Raw genomic sequence first — 18752 nt, 5'->3', positions numbered from 1 at the left:
GGAGTGAGGCCGCACAAGAGGCCTTTCTGAAGTTAAAGGATCTGTTTAGTTCGGCTCCAATTCTTCACCATCCTGATCCTTCTCAGCCATATGTCTTGGAGGTGGACGCTTCGGAAATTGCCACGGGAGCAATTCTCTCTCAAAGACAAGGGCCCAAGGCCATCCTTCATCCCGTTGCATTCGCTTCTCGGAAACTCAGCCCGCCCGAGTTAAACTATGATGTGGGTGACAGGGAGCTGCTGGCTATTAAATTCGCTCTAGAAGAGTGGAGGTATCTGCTCGAAGGCGCATTGCATCCGGTAATGATCTTTACAGATCATAAAAACCTAGAATACTTACGGACAGCAAAACGACTAAAACCTAGACAAGCCCGCTGGGCTCTCTTTTTCTCTCGCTTCAACTTCCACATATCCTATAGACCTGGCTCAAAGAATGGAAAGGCAGACGCACTCTCACGGATGTTCTCAGCAGAGTCCCAAACTTCAGAACCTGGTACAATCCTCTCTTCCCAAAACTTCCTTGGGGTGACACAAGTGGATTTGATGTCATCCATCAAATCATCATCCAACTCTTGCATGGAACCAGAGGTGCAATCCTTGGAAAGAAATGGTAATTTCTTTTGGATCCGTGGAAAAATTTTTGTACCTCGGGAGACACGGTCACTAACCCTTCAGATGTGCCATGACCATAAACTCGCAGGGCATTTTGGAGTAAGGAAGACGTCTGAGCTGGTCTCTCGTTCCTTTTGGTGGCCTGGGTGGAGACGGGATTGCAAAGAATATGTGGCATCCTGCCCTCCGTGTCAGCGGAACAAGGGTCGAAACGCCAAGTCCTGGGGTTTACTAAGACCTCTACCGATCCCCGAACGACCATGGTCTGACGTCTCCATGGATTTTATAGTGGATCTGCCAGCCTCGGGGGGTTTTACCACTATTTTTGTCGCGGTTGACCGTCTCTCCAAGATGGCCCATTTTTTGCCCATGAAGGGCACCCCCTCGGCCTTAGAGACCGCCAATATTTTTCTAAAGGAAATCATCAGGCTCCATGGAGTACCAAAGAACATCGTATCAGACAGGGGTGTACAATTTACGTCCAAATTTTGGAGGGAGCTCTGCAAAGCCTTAAATATCAAAGTCTGCCTCTCATCAGCTTACCACCCTCAGAGTAACGGCCAAACGGAGAGGACGAACCAGACTCTAGAGCAATATCTGCGGTGTTTCTGCTCGGGATCTCAAGATGATTGGGCAAGCCTTCTCCCATACGCAGAGTTCGCGTATAACAATTCTGTTCACGCTGCTACCAACCAAACGCCTTTCTGGGCAAATTGTGGATTCCATCCCACCTTTCTGTCCAACGATGTCCCTGAGATAGCAGTCCCTGCGGTTCATGACAGAATAGCCTCTTTACAAGCAAATTTCCAGAGGATTCAAGACATGTTGCAGAGGGCTCAAACGGATTACAAGGAGCAGTATGATCGGGGCAGGAGGGAGAATCCAACTTTTAAACTAGGAGAAGAGGTCTGGTTATCCACTACCAACCTTAAACTATCCGTGCCTTCGCGGAAATTGGGACCCAAGTTCATTGGTCCTTTCCCCATCAAAAGGATTATCAACCCTGTGGCTATGGAGCTAGCATTACCAAAGACTTACAGAATCCACCCTGTCTTCCACGTGTCCTTACTGAAGCCCGTGATGGACAGCACTTTTCCGGAAAGAGGGGAGCTTCCTCCGCCACCAGTTAGGGTGGATGGAGAGAATGAGTTTGAGGTGGAGTCCATCCTTAACTGTAGGAAGAAGGGCAGACAACTGCAGTATCTGATCCAGTGGAAGGGTTATCCACCTGAGGACAACTCTTGGGAACCCGCAAAGAACCTACATGCACCACGCTTAATTCAAGCTTTCCACCGAGACCACCCGGAGGTGATGTCCAGTCTGGGCGTCCAGTGTCCGCCCTTAGGAGGGGGGCACTGTCAGGAGGCACAAGCCGCCTCCGTCCGCCGGGCTCCACGGCGCATGCGCGGAGGACTCACGCTGCGCCGTACACCCGTTCGCGGCCCAATGGTGCGGCGCGCGCGGGTGCACGGCGGTCCCCGTGTGCGCGCCGTGGCCGTGCGGGTGCCCGGCGGTGCGTCACACTGACGCGCTCGCCGGTGGGCTACTTCTGACGGCTCCAGCACCCAGTCGGGTTGCTGGTTTGTCGTCAGCTGTACCCTGTCCCCTGTGCCTGATATTCCCTGCTTCCTAGTGTGTTCCCTGTGCTAACTCTGCCTGTGAAACGGATTACTCTTGTCTGCCTGATACCCCTGACCTCTGCTTGTGTAACGGACTAATCTCTCTGCCTGCCTGATACCCCTGACCTCTGCTAGTGAAACGGATTACTCTCTGCCTGCCTGATACCTCTGACCTCTGCTTGTTTAACGGATTACCCTCTGCCTGCCTGATACCTCTGACCTCTGCTTGTTTAACGGATTACCCTCTGCCTGCCTGATACCCCTGATCTCAGCCTGTTACACGGACTTGTTCTTGCCGGATACCCCGGTCCTGATCTCTGCCTGAATAACGGACTTACCCGACCTGATACCCCAGTTCCAGTTAACCACTTGTTTTGCAGCTCCTCTAGTGCCCAACGGCTACACGGACTTCCTTCGGGAATTCAGTCTCCACTGGAAGCCCGTGCCTCCGCGTGCTCCCAGCTCCCTGTATCACCTCCAGGGGTCGGGTGCGCGTGGTCGTAAGGGCGAGCCGCTCTCGGCATCTCGGCCTCGGTGAGTATAGTCCTTGACAGCCTCCTCCCATTGCTCTTCAAATGTGCCAACATCTTGTTCCCATTTGGACATAGCTTTCAATGGTGTGTCCCTCAGAAATAGATTCAAAAGCATGGTATAGCAGTTAGATATAAACCCTTTATAGGTAGTTATTTCAAAAAGGAAATTAAAAATGGATGTGGGCTCCAGGGTCCAAATATCTGCACCCTTCTGGGCATCTATCGCATGTTTGAGTTGCTTATAATAGAAATTCATGGAGACCGGTAGTTGGAAGGCCTCTCTGAGTTCCGAGAAGGATCTCAGCTTGCCGTCCCTGAATATATGTATCATGTGTGACACCCCATATTGCTTCCATTTCAATCCATATGGTATTTTCGCTATCTCCAGATAATGATTATTCTCCCAAATAGGGCTATATTTAGTAAACCCATTCACCCCCTGAAGCATTATGACCTTATTCCAAATCTTTTGCATAAGAGCATAGGTTGGGAAAAGTTTGTTTGATTTATTATATTGTAGGGCCTCCAACCCATCTGAAATCTCACTTTTGGACGTGAACAGGAGTAATTGGGCCGAAGGGTCACGTAGGTTCAGTTCTAGGTCCTGCCTTGGCCGTATGACTCTAGCAATGTGTTGCAATTGGGAGGCTAAGTAGTATACCCAAGGATTAGGTAGCACCAAGCCACCTTCATCCTTGGGGCGCTGCAACTGCTCAAGTTTAATTCTAGGAGGTTTTGATAGCCATATGAATGACCGGAAGAGAGAGTTAATGATCCTGAACTTTTTCAAAGTAATGACCATTGGGAAATTATGGAGCACGTAGAGCAGCTGTGGCATAAGGATCATCTTTATTAGATTTATCCTCCCCACTTGTGACAGTTTCAGCTTGCTCCATACTTCGACTCGATCACGGCAGCGATTAATTAAAGGGGTTAGGGTTAGGTTAACGTAATCCAACGTACGGGCAGTAACCTGTATGCCTAGGTATTTAAGGGATGTCGAGATCGGGATATCCTGCATATTCCTTTGGGATGGGGTTGGTTCGCGGTCTAGCAATAAAAGGGAGGACTTGGTCCAATTGATAACTAGACCAGAGTACTTCCCGAACCGGCTAATGACCTCCATTGCCTCTGACAGTGAAACGGATGTATCCCCAAGGAGCAGCATGGTGTCATCAGCATACATGATAACTTTCTCCTGAATATCCCCATATCGAAACCCCTGTATTGAGGGACTGCTACGTATCATGGCCGCTAAGGGCTCAATAGCCATAGCAAATAGGAGGGGAGAAAGGGGGCAGCCCTGCCTCCTGCCTCTGTGTAGATTAAAGGGTGGCGAGATCCTCCCCCTTCCCTAATAGCTGCTACCGGGGAAGAATAAAGTAGTTGTACCCACTTGATGAATCCGTCACCAATTCCAAATGTCCTCATCACTTCCCATAGATAATCCCACTCAACGCTATCAAACACCTTGTGGGCATCCAGTGACAGCAATGCTCTATCTCCCCTATTGTCTGCTTGGGATTGGATGTTGAGAAAAAGTCTGCAAAAGTTTATCGCAGTCGACTTTTGGGGCATAAACCCAGATTGATCCGAGTGTATTATGGTAGATATGACTTTATTCAGTCAAATCGCCAATACTTTAGTGAGGATCTTTACATCATTTTGTAGAAGAGAGATAGGTTGGTACAATCCCGGGTCAAGTGGATCTTTATTGGGTTTTAATATCAGAACTATATTTGCTCTGGTCATTGACTGAGGGAGGTTACCATTCTGTCTCACTGCATTAAACACCTTTAGCAGGTGTGGAAGTACATATTCACCATATTGTTTATAAACCTCAATGGGGAGTCCATCGTCTCCCGGAGCTTTAGAATTGGGGAACAAACTGGTCGCCACCTGCAATTCTTCGATAGTTAAAGGGGCATCTAGCTCTACCTTAGATTCCGCCGTTAAGCTGGGCAACTGGACACTATCTAAGTACTCAGCTAATGAGTCTAATGAGTAAGCTTGTTTGGATTCATATAGGGAAGAGTAGAATTTCACCAGTTCTGACAAAATTTGGTCTGGGGCATTGGTTAACCCACCGAGGTGGGTGCGTAGCGCCCCAGTGGATGGGGAAGTTTGATGAGAGTGGACAATAGTTGCTAACAGGCGTCCAGTGTGCTCTCCCTCCTCATAATAAGCTGTTTTATGAAACAATCTCTTTCTCTCCGCTGTGGATGACGTGACCTTATACAGCGCATCTTGCGCTGAAAGCCATGCCTCCTTGTTAGTTTGAGTTGGATCTATAATACATTTTTTCTCTAGGTCTTCTGCCATATGTTCTATTCCCTCCCTCTGAGCATGTGTTTTTCTTTTTATAGCTTGAATTTCAGTAATGAAGAGGCTCCGCAGGACTGCCTTAAAGGCCTCCCAGGATAGGACCATCGATTCATCAGTGGCATGAATACGCCAATATTCTGTAATATGAGATTCTATTTGCTCATGGGAAGGGAAGAGATTCAGCCAAAATGCATTCATTTTCCATGGAGCCTTCGCCACCACAGAAGGAGGACGCACCTCTAGGGTCACAATCAGTGGAGAATGATCCGATACACTTCTGAGAGCATATGTCACCTCCGATATGTATCGTTCAGCCACACATGAGCATAAACACAGATCTATCCTCGATAGTGACGAGTGACTCTTGGAGAAACAAGAGAACTGTCTCACTCCCGGGTTTTTTGCTCTCCACGGGTCTTTCCACCCTACTTCCTCTATAAATTTACGAAGGGCTGTACGGCTCACTCCCCTCCCCCCCACTACAGGTGGATGTTTGTCCAATATCTGATCCGTATAGTTATTGAAGTCCCCGAAGGCATACAACGGAACCTCCGGATGCTTCATTTGGTATGCCAACAGGGCTCTCAACAGCTGATTGTTATACGGGGGAGGCACATAAACAAAGGCTAATATACATTTAAAAGTAAATAATTTACATAGAAGAAAAACATATCTCCCCTCCTCATCAATTTCGGAACCTAACTCCTCGTAATCTATGGAGCTATGTACCAGCACACTCACACCCCGAGAATACGAGGTATGAGTGGAGTGATACGCCCTGCTCACCTATCGAAAATTAATGCATGACAGAGAGTCCTTGGTAAGGTGAGTCTCTTGCAGGGCACAGACAGCTGGGAGGTGTTTCCGAAGCAGAGACGATACCATAGTCCTTTTCAGAGGGTCTTGCAGCCCCCTAATATTCCATGAAATTACAGTTACTGTCGTCATCTTTGAGTGGCCAATAAAGAGCTTGCAGGGGAGAACCACTGCTTGCCCCTCCTACTCTCACACAAGGGAGTGAAGGAGGCCTCTATGCCATGGCTGAGGAATAATGGCAATTGGTAAATCATCCAAAAAAAGAGAAAAGAAGCTGCATCTCTACCCGCATGGTAGCATATTTTGAATGCTCCGGAACAGATTTGTATGAAGAAGTACCTTGAAGTGCACAACGGTGCACGAACCAAATATAAAGGCCTCTTCTGAGACAGGCTATCCATCTGTATAAACTCAGCAGACAGGAGGGCCAGCATTCTTTGTAATCCAGGACACCGATGTGTCAGAGTAAATGACAGAACTTCGTGGGACAACGGGTCCCTCTGACCAGCAAGGGGGCCCTGAACAACAATAACATAGTTCCTGGTAAGTATTAGTATGCACATCACCAGATCACATTTCCGAACTCGCATCAAATGAAAAAAGAAATCAGTGTAAGTTTCCGGCACTGCCCTCGTCCAAGCGAGGAATAAAGAAGAGTCCTGCACTGGTATTAATGGTTTCAGTCTATCTCCGCTTCAGGTCTCCAGTTGTGGCGAAACTTGTTTTCGTTGGCATCCAGCCAATCTGAGGCTTCAGCAGGGTGTTCAAAGAAATGTACTTGGCCCCTCAGGGTGATTCTGAGTTTCGCAGGATATAGCATGGCATATGAGGCTTGCAGCTTCTGTAAGCATTTTTTAATCTCAGAAAACCGCAAGCGATTCTTCTGAACAACAGCCGAGAAATCGGGGTAGAATGAGATCCGCGTGCCATTGTAATGGATGTTCCTTTTATCTCTGGCTAATCTCAAAATAATCTCTCTGTCCCGATAATTTAGGAGGCGAGCCAGTATCATACGGGGGTGGGGGGGGGTGAACTGGTGGGAGAGGCCTTGTGGTATTCTATGGGCCTGTTCTACCGCATATAAATGGGTAAAAGCTTCTTTGCCAAACACATCAATCATCCATTGTTCTATGAATTGCGTGGGGTCACGGCCCTCTACTTTCTCAGGGAATCCCACTATGCGCACATTATTGCGTCTGAGACAGTTTTCAAAATCCTCAGCGCGTGTATCAGTGGCTCTTGCTAGACGTGTGGTGGCTTGGGATTCTTTGATCATCAGAGGGAGTTTATCCTCTACTTCACTTATTCTGCTTTCTGCAGCAGTAGTCCGTTCTCGGATTTTCTGAATATCCTGCCTAAGGAGACTGACCTCCTCCTTCAAGCCTCCAAAGCGTGCTTGTAGATTGTTGACAGAGGCTGTACATTTATTTACTGCTTTTAGAATGGCAGCCAGTGTGGGCTGTTCACCCCCCTCCTCCTCCTCAGGCTCCTCGGGCTCCTCAGCTAGAGCGTTGCTAGCATCCTCCTGGGCCATCATGGCGCCTGCTCCCTGCTCCCTTTCTCCCTCCTCCTCCTCAAGATCATTTTGTACAGCACAATCACTCAGAGACTGGGCAGCAATCAGGCCTGATTTTTCAGTAAGTTTATGGGCATAATACCTCATATCCTTAGGGTGATCAGCGGAGCCATCCTTAGAGCATTTCTGCTGCTTGTTCTGTCCCTCCTTTGCTTTGTCTGCACCGCGCTTCTGTGTGGAAGGTGGAGCGGTGCCATTTTGAGGATCCATCCTTGAGCCTTCTCCTCTCTGTCCTTGGGTCATCATACCCTCTGTACGAACAGGAGTGTGAACCGAGTGTAGAGGAGACTCTCTCAGGGCTGTTCAGCGGTATTCGGCGGTATATCGTGCCGGGAACCGGATCAAATCAGGATAACTGACAGGACGTCTGCTCACATGCCGCGCTGGCCACGCCCCTCAGCATGCCAAAACTTTACATAGGCACCGACTATGTACTTTATAATGTTATAAAGTTTTCAAGTGTAGCATAGAGCTCTCCTCACTATGCAATGTGTGACTTCCCTGTCCACTGCTTGCTGGAGGTGAGAAATGCTGTTTAAATTTGGTACTTTGAACAGCAGTAATGAAGAGACAACTGCAGATAAACAGGTACAACTTATATAGCTGTTTCATTTCCGTGTATCACCTGAGGCTAGGTACTTCAGTACGTATATGTAAGAGTTTACAACGGCTTTATTAGCTGGTGACCTGTTAACAGTCTATCGGCACTGCACAGACACAACACCAAACATTATAAGACAAGCATGTTGTTTTCTTGCACAATGCAGTTAAGGTAACATAAAAAACAATAAATAAAAGCAAACAGTAAGATTTTCAATATAAAGAAAATCATTCTTTGTAAGCCAATGTTTACGACATTTAGGTTAAAAAAATTACATAACTTACCATATCAACTTCTGAAATACTGTCTATACTTTCTATCTGCACATCAATGCCAACGGGAATAGCTGAGCCTTCAAGACAAAACATTTTCAGTTACATAAAGACCAACATTATAGTATATCTACTGCATCATATCTGCATATTTTATGCGCCTTACTAAATTCATTTGGTGCATTCGAAATAACAGCTACATAACGGTTATCTGATACAATTTGAAAGAATTTCATTTTGTGCGATTGTACCTTTGTGGTACATCAAGCATTTTGGATGATCTTATAATTCTAGTTTTGCATAGATAGTGAATAACAATCATTAATGTCCTGGGAGATTTTAAAGTTCAGAATATGTATCTGACTATGCAATGCTAATTGCAACACTTCCTAATGAATTTGTTTTGCTAGATTAGAGGAGATCTCCAGGGTAGGAGGTGATGGAACAGATCATTATCTAATACATGATTTATCTTACTTTTTGTATTTTCATGTTGTTCAGTGATGAAGCATTAGGAAACACATATTATCTGACACATGGCTGTAATGCCTGCCAGGTAAACCCCTTCCTGACATTGTGATGAATTTTGTTTCAGACATTATAAGGCTGCCAGCAGACATCACAAGGGTGGTGAGATGTGCCGATGCGTTCTGACCTCCCTCCATATACTTGCAAGGTCAGCTCTGCTGCTTAGGAAATGTATGTCAATAGAGAGGGGAGGAAGGAGGAGGTAATAATCTCTGGGAGACGTACAATAGCAACTGGGAAAGTTGTTCTCAAATTTTGATATGTTTTTACAGCTGCAACAGTTTTTAGTATCAGAGAGAGCCATTGACATGAGATTGTAGCCCAGTTTGAGCTATTTAAATTCATAGGTAACTTAAAGGGGATCTTTGGGAACCATTTGTAAAAAAGGCATGTGTATTATTTGTACCCTGTCTTATCCCTGATATGACTCTTAGAAAATTTCAGAGTGACAGCAATGGTACCATTAGCTCAATGCCTCCAGTCCATGGCATTCATTTTTTTAATAGAATTAGTAAACAATGATAATCACATAAACTTCAGTTGCAGTGAGTAAATCTATTCACAAAATACCTGATACGTAATCTGTGCAAGGACACATTGCCCTTACCTCTGGCTGTCCTTTAGGCCCCATTCACACCTGAGCATTTTGGAAAATCAAAGCTCCGGAATACTTAAAGGGGCAGAAGTTTTTTTTATCTTAATGCATTCTATGCATGGAGATAAAAAGCCTTCTGTGTGCAGCAGCCCCTCTCAGCCCCCCTAATACTTACCTGAGCTCCATCTCTGTCCAGCGATGTTGTAGGATTGTCTCAGGTTCCCAGGACTCCCCTCTTCATTGGCTGAGACAGCAGCATAGCGCCATTGGCTCCCGCTGCTGTCAATCAAAGTCACTCAGCCAATGAGGAGAAAACGGGGGCAGGGCTGGGCCACAGTTCCGTGTCTGAATGGATACACGGAGCTGCAGCTCGACTCGGGTTGCCCGCATAGCAAGCTACTTGCTGTGGGGGCACTCAACAGGAGGGAGGGGCCAGGAGCACCGAAGAGGGACCTGAGAAGAGGAGGATCAGGGCTGCTCTGTGCAAATCCACTGCACAGAATAGGTAAGTATAACATGTTTGTTATTTTTAACTAAAAAAATGAGACTTTACAATCACTTTAACATCCAAAATGCCATGTTTTTTAATTGTGCCTGTTCACACCTGAGTGTAGTGTCATGTGAAGCTTGCAGCTTGGAAAGGTTCATGAGCAACTTTTGGGCTACAAGCTTAAAGCTTCAGGTTGTTTTGGCCCCAATAGACTTCCCTGGAGGTGCCTAAGAACATCAGACCCAATAATGACCAACTGAGAAATGCATCCCAGCTTAGTCTCCCTATAAATTTATGGCAGCTTATGGGGTGGCGCAGACAGGGGCAAGGCACAGACATCATGGCTCTGTCCTGAGTGGCTCTGTCACGAGTGATGCGCAGTTTCACCGACGCAGTTATCAATTCTGATCATGTCTTCTCTGCTCTTTTACAGGTAATTGTCTCCTATCCATCTGTACATCTCTACTGAACTGACTTTGCTGACTTTGCTGTAACATATTTTTGGTAATTGTCTCCTATCCATCTGTACATCTCTACTGAACTGACTTTGCTGACTTTGCTGTAACATATTTTTGGTAATTGTCTCCTATCCATCTGTACATCTCTACTGAACTGACTTTGCTGTAACATATTTTTGGTAATTGTTTCCTATCCATCTGTACATCTCTACTGAACTGACTTTGCTGACTTTGCTGTAACGTATTTTTGGTAATTGTCTCCTATCCATCTGTACATCTCTACTGAACTGACTTTGCTGTAACATATTTTTGGTAATTGTCTCCTATCCATCTGTACATCTCTACTGAACTGACTTTGCTGCCTTTGCTGTGACATATTTTTGGTAATTGTCTCCTATCCATCTGTACATCTCTACTGAACTGACTTTGCTGACTTTGCTGTAACATATTTTTGGTAATTGTCTCCTATCCATCTATACATCTCTACTGAACTGACTTTGCTGACTTTGCTGTAACATATTTTTGGTAATTGTCTCCTATCCATCTGTACATCTCTACTGAACTGACTTTACTGACTTTGCTGTAACATATTTTTGGTAATTGTCTCCTGCTGCCATATCTTTAAACTTTCATATTTAAATACTAGCTCTATAACAAACACACTGCAATAGCAATATTACTGGTGATTGATTCTCAACTCCATGTGGCTTGAGTGGTCAAGAGAGGTAATTAGCTTTACGACCCTAGCCTGTGTCTGTAGCTGGTCTGGCACTGGCCATCTCCTCCCCATATTCAGGTGTCTCACATCAGACCCAATAATGACCAACTGAGAAATGCATCCCAGCTTAGTCTCCCTATAAATTTATGGCAGCTTATGGGGTGGAGCAGACAGGGGCAAGGCGCTGACATCATGGCTCTGTCACGAGTGATGCACAGTTTCACCAACGCAGTTTAACAAAAGCAGGATCACAAAAGCTGCATGAACAACAACAAGAACTCTGCTCCACTCTGCAAGACGACAAGCAAACCAGCTTTGACATTTATTTTATATTAGGTTAGTTTCCCATTCTCTATCCACTAACATGCCCCTTTCTGTATTCTCTTCCTTCTCACATTGGTGTCTTCTATCCTCAAATTATCTTTACTCTACCCCTCCTCTCTTCCCTGCAGCATGCACATATCACTCTCACTCCTACCCTCTCCCTACTATGGCACCCATCATCTCCTGCATTTGCTGCACCCACATGCCGACATAAACACCAGGGCCACTAGACACGTGCGCTCATGCACATCCCACTCCCACCTTGCCTTCCTTGCCCTCCTCCTTCTCCTAGTCTCAGGTGACATTTCTCCTAATCCTGGTCCGCCATTTTCCAAATGCAAGCCACATATCCAATACCCCTCCCCCTCTGGCAACACACAATACAATACACTCAGTTTAATTTCTATCCCCCTGCTTCCTCAAAGCACCCCACCAATCTCATGCGCCCTTTGGAACGCCTGCTCCATCTGTAACAAGCTAACATCTGTACATGACCTCTTCATCTCTCATGGCTGGAACATACTCACCATAACAGAAACCTGGCTTCAAAATTTTGACTCAGCTTCTCCTGCTGCCCTCTCCCATGGTGGTCTCCATTGGACTCACTCCCCCAGACCCAACAGACAGAAAGGAGGTGGAGTTGGCTTCCTTCTATCGCCACAAAGCACCTTCCAAGTCCTTCCTGTCCCTCCCTCTCTATCCCTCTCTTCTTTTGAGATGCACTGTATTTGTCTGTTTTCTCCCATTTCTCTGAGGATTGCAGCTATTTATAGGCCTCCAGGACCGTTATTGCGCTTTCTTGATGACTTTGCTGCCTGGCTACCCTACTTTCTCTCCTCTGAAATACCCACCATTATTCTTGGTGAATTTAACATTCCTGTCAATATTAACAGCCCAACTACAGCTAAACTTCTCGACTTAACCTCATCTTTTGACCTAACCCAATGGACACATACTTCCACTCACTCCAATGGTAATACCCTTGACCTTGTATTCTCCCATCTCTGCAACCCTGGCAACCTCACCAACACCCCCTTTCCTCTCTCTGATCACAACCTCATTACTTTCACTGTATCCTTGCCTCCAACCACCCATCCCTCCAAGCAACAAACAATTACTTGTAGAAACCTTTGCCACTTTAACCCTTCTCTTCTCTATTCTGATACTGACCACCTATATGACATAATCTCTCCCTTGTCCTGTCCTGACCTGGCCACCTCTGTCTACAACAGTTCACTCTCATCATCACTAGATGCACTTGCTCCTCTAACCACACGCAGAATCAGGCCCCGACCCTTACAACCCTGGCAAACTGACAACACTAGAAATCTCAAGAGACATTGCCATGCTCTTGAACGACCGTGGCATAAAACCAAATGCCTGCAAGACTTCACCCTATATAAATCTGCCCTTCTAAAATACAATTCATGCCTCCATGCTGCCAAACAAGCCAACTTTGTCTCTCTTATTAATTCCTTGTCATCCAGTCCCCTTCGGCTCTTCTCAACCTTTAACTCTATGCTTCTTCCCCCACCCCCTCTACCCACTAACTCACTCACTGCCCAAGAGATTGCTGATCACTTCAAATACAAGATCGATGCAATTAGTGAGGACATCTCCACTGTGCGTACGTCTTCCCCACCCAACATACCTTGCCTAGCAGCACATTCAACACTCTCCTCTTTTGAATTGGCTACTACTGAAGAGGTTACAAAAATTTCTCGGATGCCCACCTAACCAATTGTCCCTTGGATTCTGTTCCCTCACAACTACTACGGTCACCCTCTTCTTCTATCCTATGCTCCCTCACCCACATCTTCAATCTCTCCCTCTCTAGTGGCATCTTCCCCTCCCCTCTAAAACATGCGCAGATCACTCCCATTCTTAAAAAGCCTTCACTGGACCCTACCGACCTGAACAACTTAAGACCCATCTCATTGCTCTCATTCACCTCTGAACTTCTAGAAAGCTTAGTCTACAACCATCTTAGCTCCTACCTCAATGAAAATAACCTTCTTGACCCCTTACAATCTGGCTTTCACTCGCAGCACTCCACGGAAACTGCCTTACTAAAACTCACTAACGATTTACTAACTGCTAAAACCAACAGCCAGTACTCCATACTCCTACTACTTGACCTCTCTGCAGCCTTTGATACTGTTGACCACCCGCTCCTTCTCAATAAACTACATTCCCTTGGCCTCTGAGAATCTGCTCTATCCTGGTTCTCTGCCTATTTATCACAGCGCTCCTTTAGTGTCACCTACAACTCTGTCTCCTCCTCTCCATTGCCCCTTTCTGTGGGGGTCACCCAAGGCTCGGTTCTTGGACCCCTTCTCTTCTCTATCTACACCTCCTCCCTTGGTCACTTAATAACTGCCCATGGCTTCCAATACCACTTATACGCTGATGACACCCAAATCTATCTGTCTACTCCTCACCTCACTCCTTCAGTCTCCTCTCGCATTACTAACTTACTAACTGACATATCAGCATGGATGTCGCACCACTTCCTTAAACTGAATCTCTCTAAAACTGAGCTATCAATATTCCCCCCCGCCCGTGCCCCCCTCCATGACTTTTCCATCCAAATCAACAATGCAACCATCAGTCCCTCCCCTCACGCCAGGGTACTAGGTGTAATCCTAGACTCTGACTTGTCATTTCAGCCTCAAATCCAATCATTGTCAAAAGTTTGTAGAATTCACCTCCGTAACATCTCTAAAATTCGCCCCTTTTTAACAAATGAAACCACCAAGCTCCTCATTCACTCCCTTGTTATCTCTCGCCTTGACTATTGCAACTCCCTTCTCATTGGCTTACCTCTCCATAGGCTATCCTATACGTCTAACGTCTCTAACTAATCTCCTACCACTTCCACCAGCTCATTCCCCACAGTTACAACCTTTTGTACCACCTGCCCCACCCTATTAGATTGTAAGCTCTTCTGAGCAGGGCCCTCTTAATCCTCTTGTATTTTATTGTATTATAACTGTATTATCTCCCTTTTATCTTGTAAAGCGCTGCGTAAACTGTTGGCGCTATATAAATCCTGTATAATAATAATAATAATAATAATAATGTGAACATGCACAGAAATTTTTTTTCTCTAGTAACTAGTGCAGATAATTCCTGTGGAGGTTCTTTAAAGCAGTATTAAAGAGGAGGTAAACTCGGATGGGTTTACTTCCACTTTGTTTCCCTGCAAAGGTAAAGCATAATGGGCTACTATGCATCGCATAGTAACCCATCATGTGTCACTTACCTGAAACCGTAGCCTGCGATGTCCCTGATTTCCTCGCCGACTGGAAGCGTCCATCTCCCTTCCGGGGTCGCGAACTCTGGCTCTGTGACTGGCGTGCGCGCGGGAGGCGCCAGTCACGGCATGACCTTTACCTGGCACGGCACAGCGTGAAATTTCTAAAGTGCGCATGCGCCGAATAGGTTGGCGCATGCGCAGAAGAAATCCTGGTATGGGGAATTGTAAATATCTCCTAAACCATGTAGGTTTACGAGATATTTACAGCACCTACAGGTAAGCCTTAATATAGGTAAAAGTGTGTTGTAAGGGTTTACAACCACTTTAAACACAAAAGCAAACATTTATTATATTGCGGCTTACCAATTCTTAGATGTGATGGCTGCATTAGTTACCTTTTAAAGCATTCTTTATTATATTTTCATCTGGTGATCCAACCAGTAAGCCTGTCCTTTTTTAACAGAAAAGCTCTCTTGCAGTTACAGGGATGAGACAAACCAATTAACTCTAATGCCCCGTACACACGGTCGGATTTTCCGATGGAAAATGTCCGATCGGAGCGTGTTGTCGGAAATTCCGATCGTGTGTGGGCTCCATCGGACATTTTCCATTGGATTTTCCGACACACAAAGTTTGAGAGCAGGATATAAAATTTTCCGACAACAAAGTCCGATCGCGTCAATTCCGACCGTGTGTGGCCTGTTCCGACGCACAAAGTGCCACGCATGCTCAGAAGAAATTCCGACACGGAACAGCTCGGTCTGGTAAACTTAGCGTTCGCAATGGATACAGCACTTTCGTCACGCTGCAATGTTGAAAATGGTTTAATACAGCGCACTCCCTTCTTCTTTATAATGTGACAAGAATTAAGTAGTTTTGCTGCTCATATTCACACACACTTCTCACAAACTTTGCTGTTTTTTTTTCCTTGGGATTCCCTGAATATATTGTTATTTGTCACATCGTTCATAAATGTTTTATTTTTTTTTTTTGGTTTTAAAGCCATTTTTCTTTTCGATTTTATGTTTGTATTTTTTCAAAGGCTGATCTTTGTTTAATTTTATTTTTAGTTTTACTCCAGAATATTTTTGTGTGTGTTTTGTGTGTCAAGTTACCACAACACCATTGATATCTTTTATTATTTAATCTCAAGGAGATTGTTTGGTGTTGGTGTCCCTTGTTAATTTCACATTGTATTTTTGCTATGTACCTGAATCCTCACAAACAAACTGTCCTTTTTGAAGTCAAACACACATAGGCAAGTATAATTCAAACCAAAATTCCTTTATTAAGGGCTCAGAACCAAACAAAGAGGGAGGCAACGCTGGATAAACAGGAGAAATTAGCGAAGCCTGTGACCCCCAGGGCAGACATCAATTCTTGAACATCAAAATTGGTGGCCTGAGGAGTCCATATGTAAGGGAATGCAGTCTGGTCCAGAAGTCCCAGAGATCCAGAAAGCAGCAGATGACATCTGTGTCCCCAGGCTGTGGTACCACAAGAGGCTGCATCTTTTGGCCGACCAGACTGGATCCAGGGTACTCACTTTCTGGTCTTCCTTCCACGCTTCATTCTGGGCTGTGGCTGTGCTGTTGGAGATGTGGCAGGAGGAGGAGTAGGACCTGGAGGAGGAGGAGGACTAGGAGGACCTGGAGGAGAAGGAGGAGGAGGAGGACCTGCAGGAGGAGGAGGAGGACCATGTGTGAGTTCACAAAGGTGTGTATCAGATGTAATTTGGGCCCTCATCCCCTTATTAAGAGCCTCCAATATTAGCGACTCACACATGAGTTGTTGTCCCTCCTCCATCCTCTGCATTTTAGAGGCAATGATGGCAGCGAAGTCATCCTCCACGGTGTGTGGTGCTCCCAGGGCCTCTGTAGCCCTCCAAAAGAGGCCTATGGCAGCCTCCTCTAGGGCACTCCTCCTCCTGCCACTTTCTCTTTCCAGGTGTAGGTGCATATCAGGCAGCTGGCTCGGCCCGGCCACCTCCTGGCTGAGACTTCCCTGTGTATGAAAAAGGGACATGGTTTTAGTTTTTGCATCATCAACCACAATCATAAATTAGTACTCCAAACTAACATCTAGTTAACATCATTGATTGGACAACCTGAAATATTTAGAAGAATGCTATACCTGGCTCAATCTGGGCTCCTCCACATGTTGCTGCCTGGAAGACCCAGGTTGGGCGTCAGAAGCCTCAGCCGGGGGGGAAGGAAGCGTGGAAGGAAGACTGGAGAGGGATGACCGGGTTCAGTCTGGCCTGCCAGAAAATGCAGCCTGTCATAGTACCACATCCTGGGGACATAGATGTCATCTGCTGCTCCGGATCTCTGCGAATTCTGGACTTTCTGGCGCTCCCTTACATATGTGCTCCTCAGGCCACCAATTAGGATCTTCAAATATGCGATGTCTGCCGTGGGGATCACCTGCTTCACAATTTCCAACAATTGATCCAGCGCTGCCTTCCTCTTTGTTTGGTTCCTGTAATGTGGGTGGTTGATCTCCCACAGACAAGGCAGCTCCCTGAACATGTCAATGAAGATTGTCATGAAGTCTGTATCATTCAAGATATCCATTTTCACTGCAAGACACAACACAAGACAAACCCTAATGTCACGCCAAACTCTACTAATCTTGTTACAATATAGGCCTCAATGTAGAAGCAGTATAGGCACAAGTATGTCTCTTACCTTCGTTCTGACGATCGGCGCCTCCAATGCTCCTTCCTCCGCTCACAGATCGTACGTAATACGCACGTGTGGTACGCTTTATACACACTGCGCATGCGTGTAACTCCGCCCGCCCCTGACGTTCTTTCTGGTCTATGCCCCGCCCCTTTTCGTTCGGCGCAGTGGGTGAAGAGCACATGGCAGAGTCAGAGCAGGTGTGTGCTAATTACAGGAACGAGGAGGAGGAGGAGGAAAGCCCGGATCCGGACACATCCCGATCCAGAAGGAGACGATTTAAGGCCACAAATATGTCCTTTGGGGAGATGTTGGAGATGGTGGACATCCTGAAGAAAGCCGACTATGATGGAAAGTATGGGCCTTACCCCAACCCCAATATCAGAAAGGCCAAGATCATTGCGAAAGTGGTCAAAAGTCTGCACAGCAATTTCGGGGTACGACGATCGAAAGATCAGCTCAGGAAGCGGTGGTCGGACCTGAAATTAAGAGAGCCCGAGCAGTACAGAAAGATCCGGAGAGTGCTGCAAAAAAGTAAGTAGTTGTGCTGTGTTCCTATTCTTTTTGTCTTTATTACGTTCGTGCTGCTCCATATGCTTTTCTTAATTGTACAGTTTAAAATGTCAATTTTAATGTTCATGGGCCCATTATTCGTTCGTATCAAACTTTTTTTTTTCGGCCTCTAAAACACCATTGTTTAGGCCATATGCATTTTCCGACATTTTTTAGGGCCTACTTGGATGCAAAATATTTGGTTGTGTAGATGGCTTTGTTACTAGAATGAAATGCAAACTAGATTCTGTGTAAGGAGAGGACACTGAGCAGCTGTTTTCACATCTGGACACTGGAGCACTAGTGTGGGACACAAGAACACCATTTTTATTAAGGGGCCCACACAGGTGCTCCAGTGTATACTATAGGGGGGTCTCCATCTGTGAAGCTTGTACAAAACAGGTAAAGTATTGCAGGTTGACAAAGGACACTAAAAAAGCGACATCTTTGAACTCTGCTAAAATAGACAATTGTACCACACTTCCAAGCAGTGTTTCCTATTTATAGTTCTGCCATCAAATATTTGTGTGCTAATTATACCATTTTTGTTTTACATAGGGGAGAAAAGACTCGGAGGATACCCCTCATCCGAGGAGACCAGAGACCCCCCCACCTCTGGAAGAAGGTGAAATACCCCCAACACAAGTGGAGCAGGAGGAGGAAGAAGATGTGGTGGAAATTGGCACCACAACAGGTGAGTGTCTGCGACCACAGACTCAGGTAAGAGATGGATGACGGCAGATTGTTGATACCTGTTTTTGTTTGGTTTCTCTCTTTTTAGGTGATCGTGA

The 18752-nt window shown here is 45.9% G+C and overlaps 1 protein-coding gene across 1 annotated transcript in view; it reads right to left on the bottom strand.

Annotated features, from left to right (window-relative positions):
• The window catches only part of GABRR3 (gamma-aminobutyric acid type A receptor subunit rho3), a 108465-nt gene that overhangs the window by 68916 nt on the left and 20797 nt on the right, over positions 1-18752 (bottom strand). Inside the window, exon 3 of the mRNA XM_073616981.1 lies at positions 8366-8433. Coding sequence (XP_073473082.1) covers positions 8366-8433 — 68 coding nt within the window. The remainder of the gene's footprint in view (positions 1-8365; positions 8434-18752) is intronic.

The sequence above is a fragment of the Aquarana catesbeiana genome, linkage group LG02 (genome assembly GCF_042186555.1).
Source record: "Aquarana catesbeiana isolate 2022-GZ linkage group LG02, ASM4218655v1, whole genome shotgun sequence".
NCBI classification, from domain to species: domain Eukaryota; kingdom Metazoa; phylum Chordata; class Amphibia; order Anura; family Ranidae; genus Aquarana; species Aquarana catesbeiana.
This window is presented reverse-complemented; position numbering and strand designations above follow the sequence as displayed.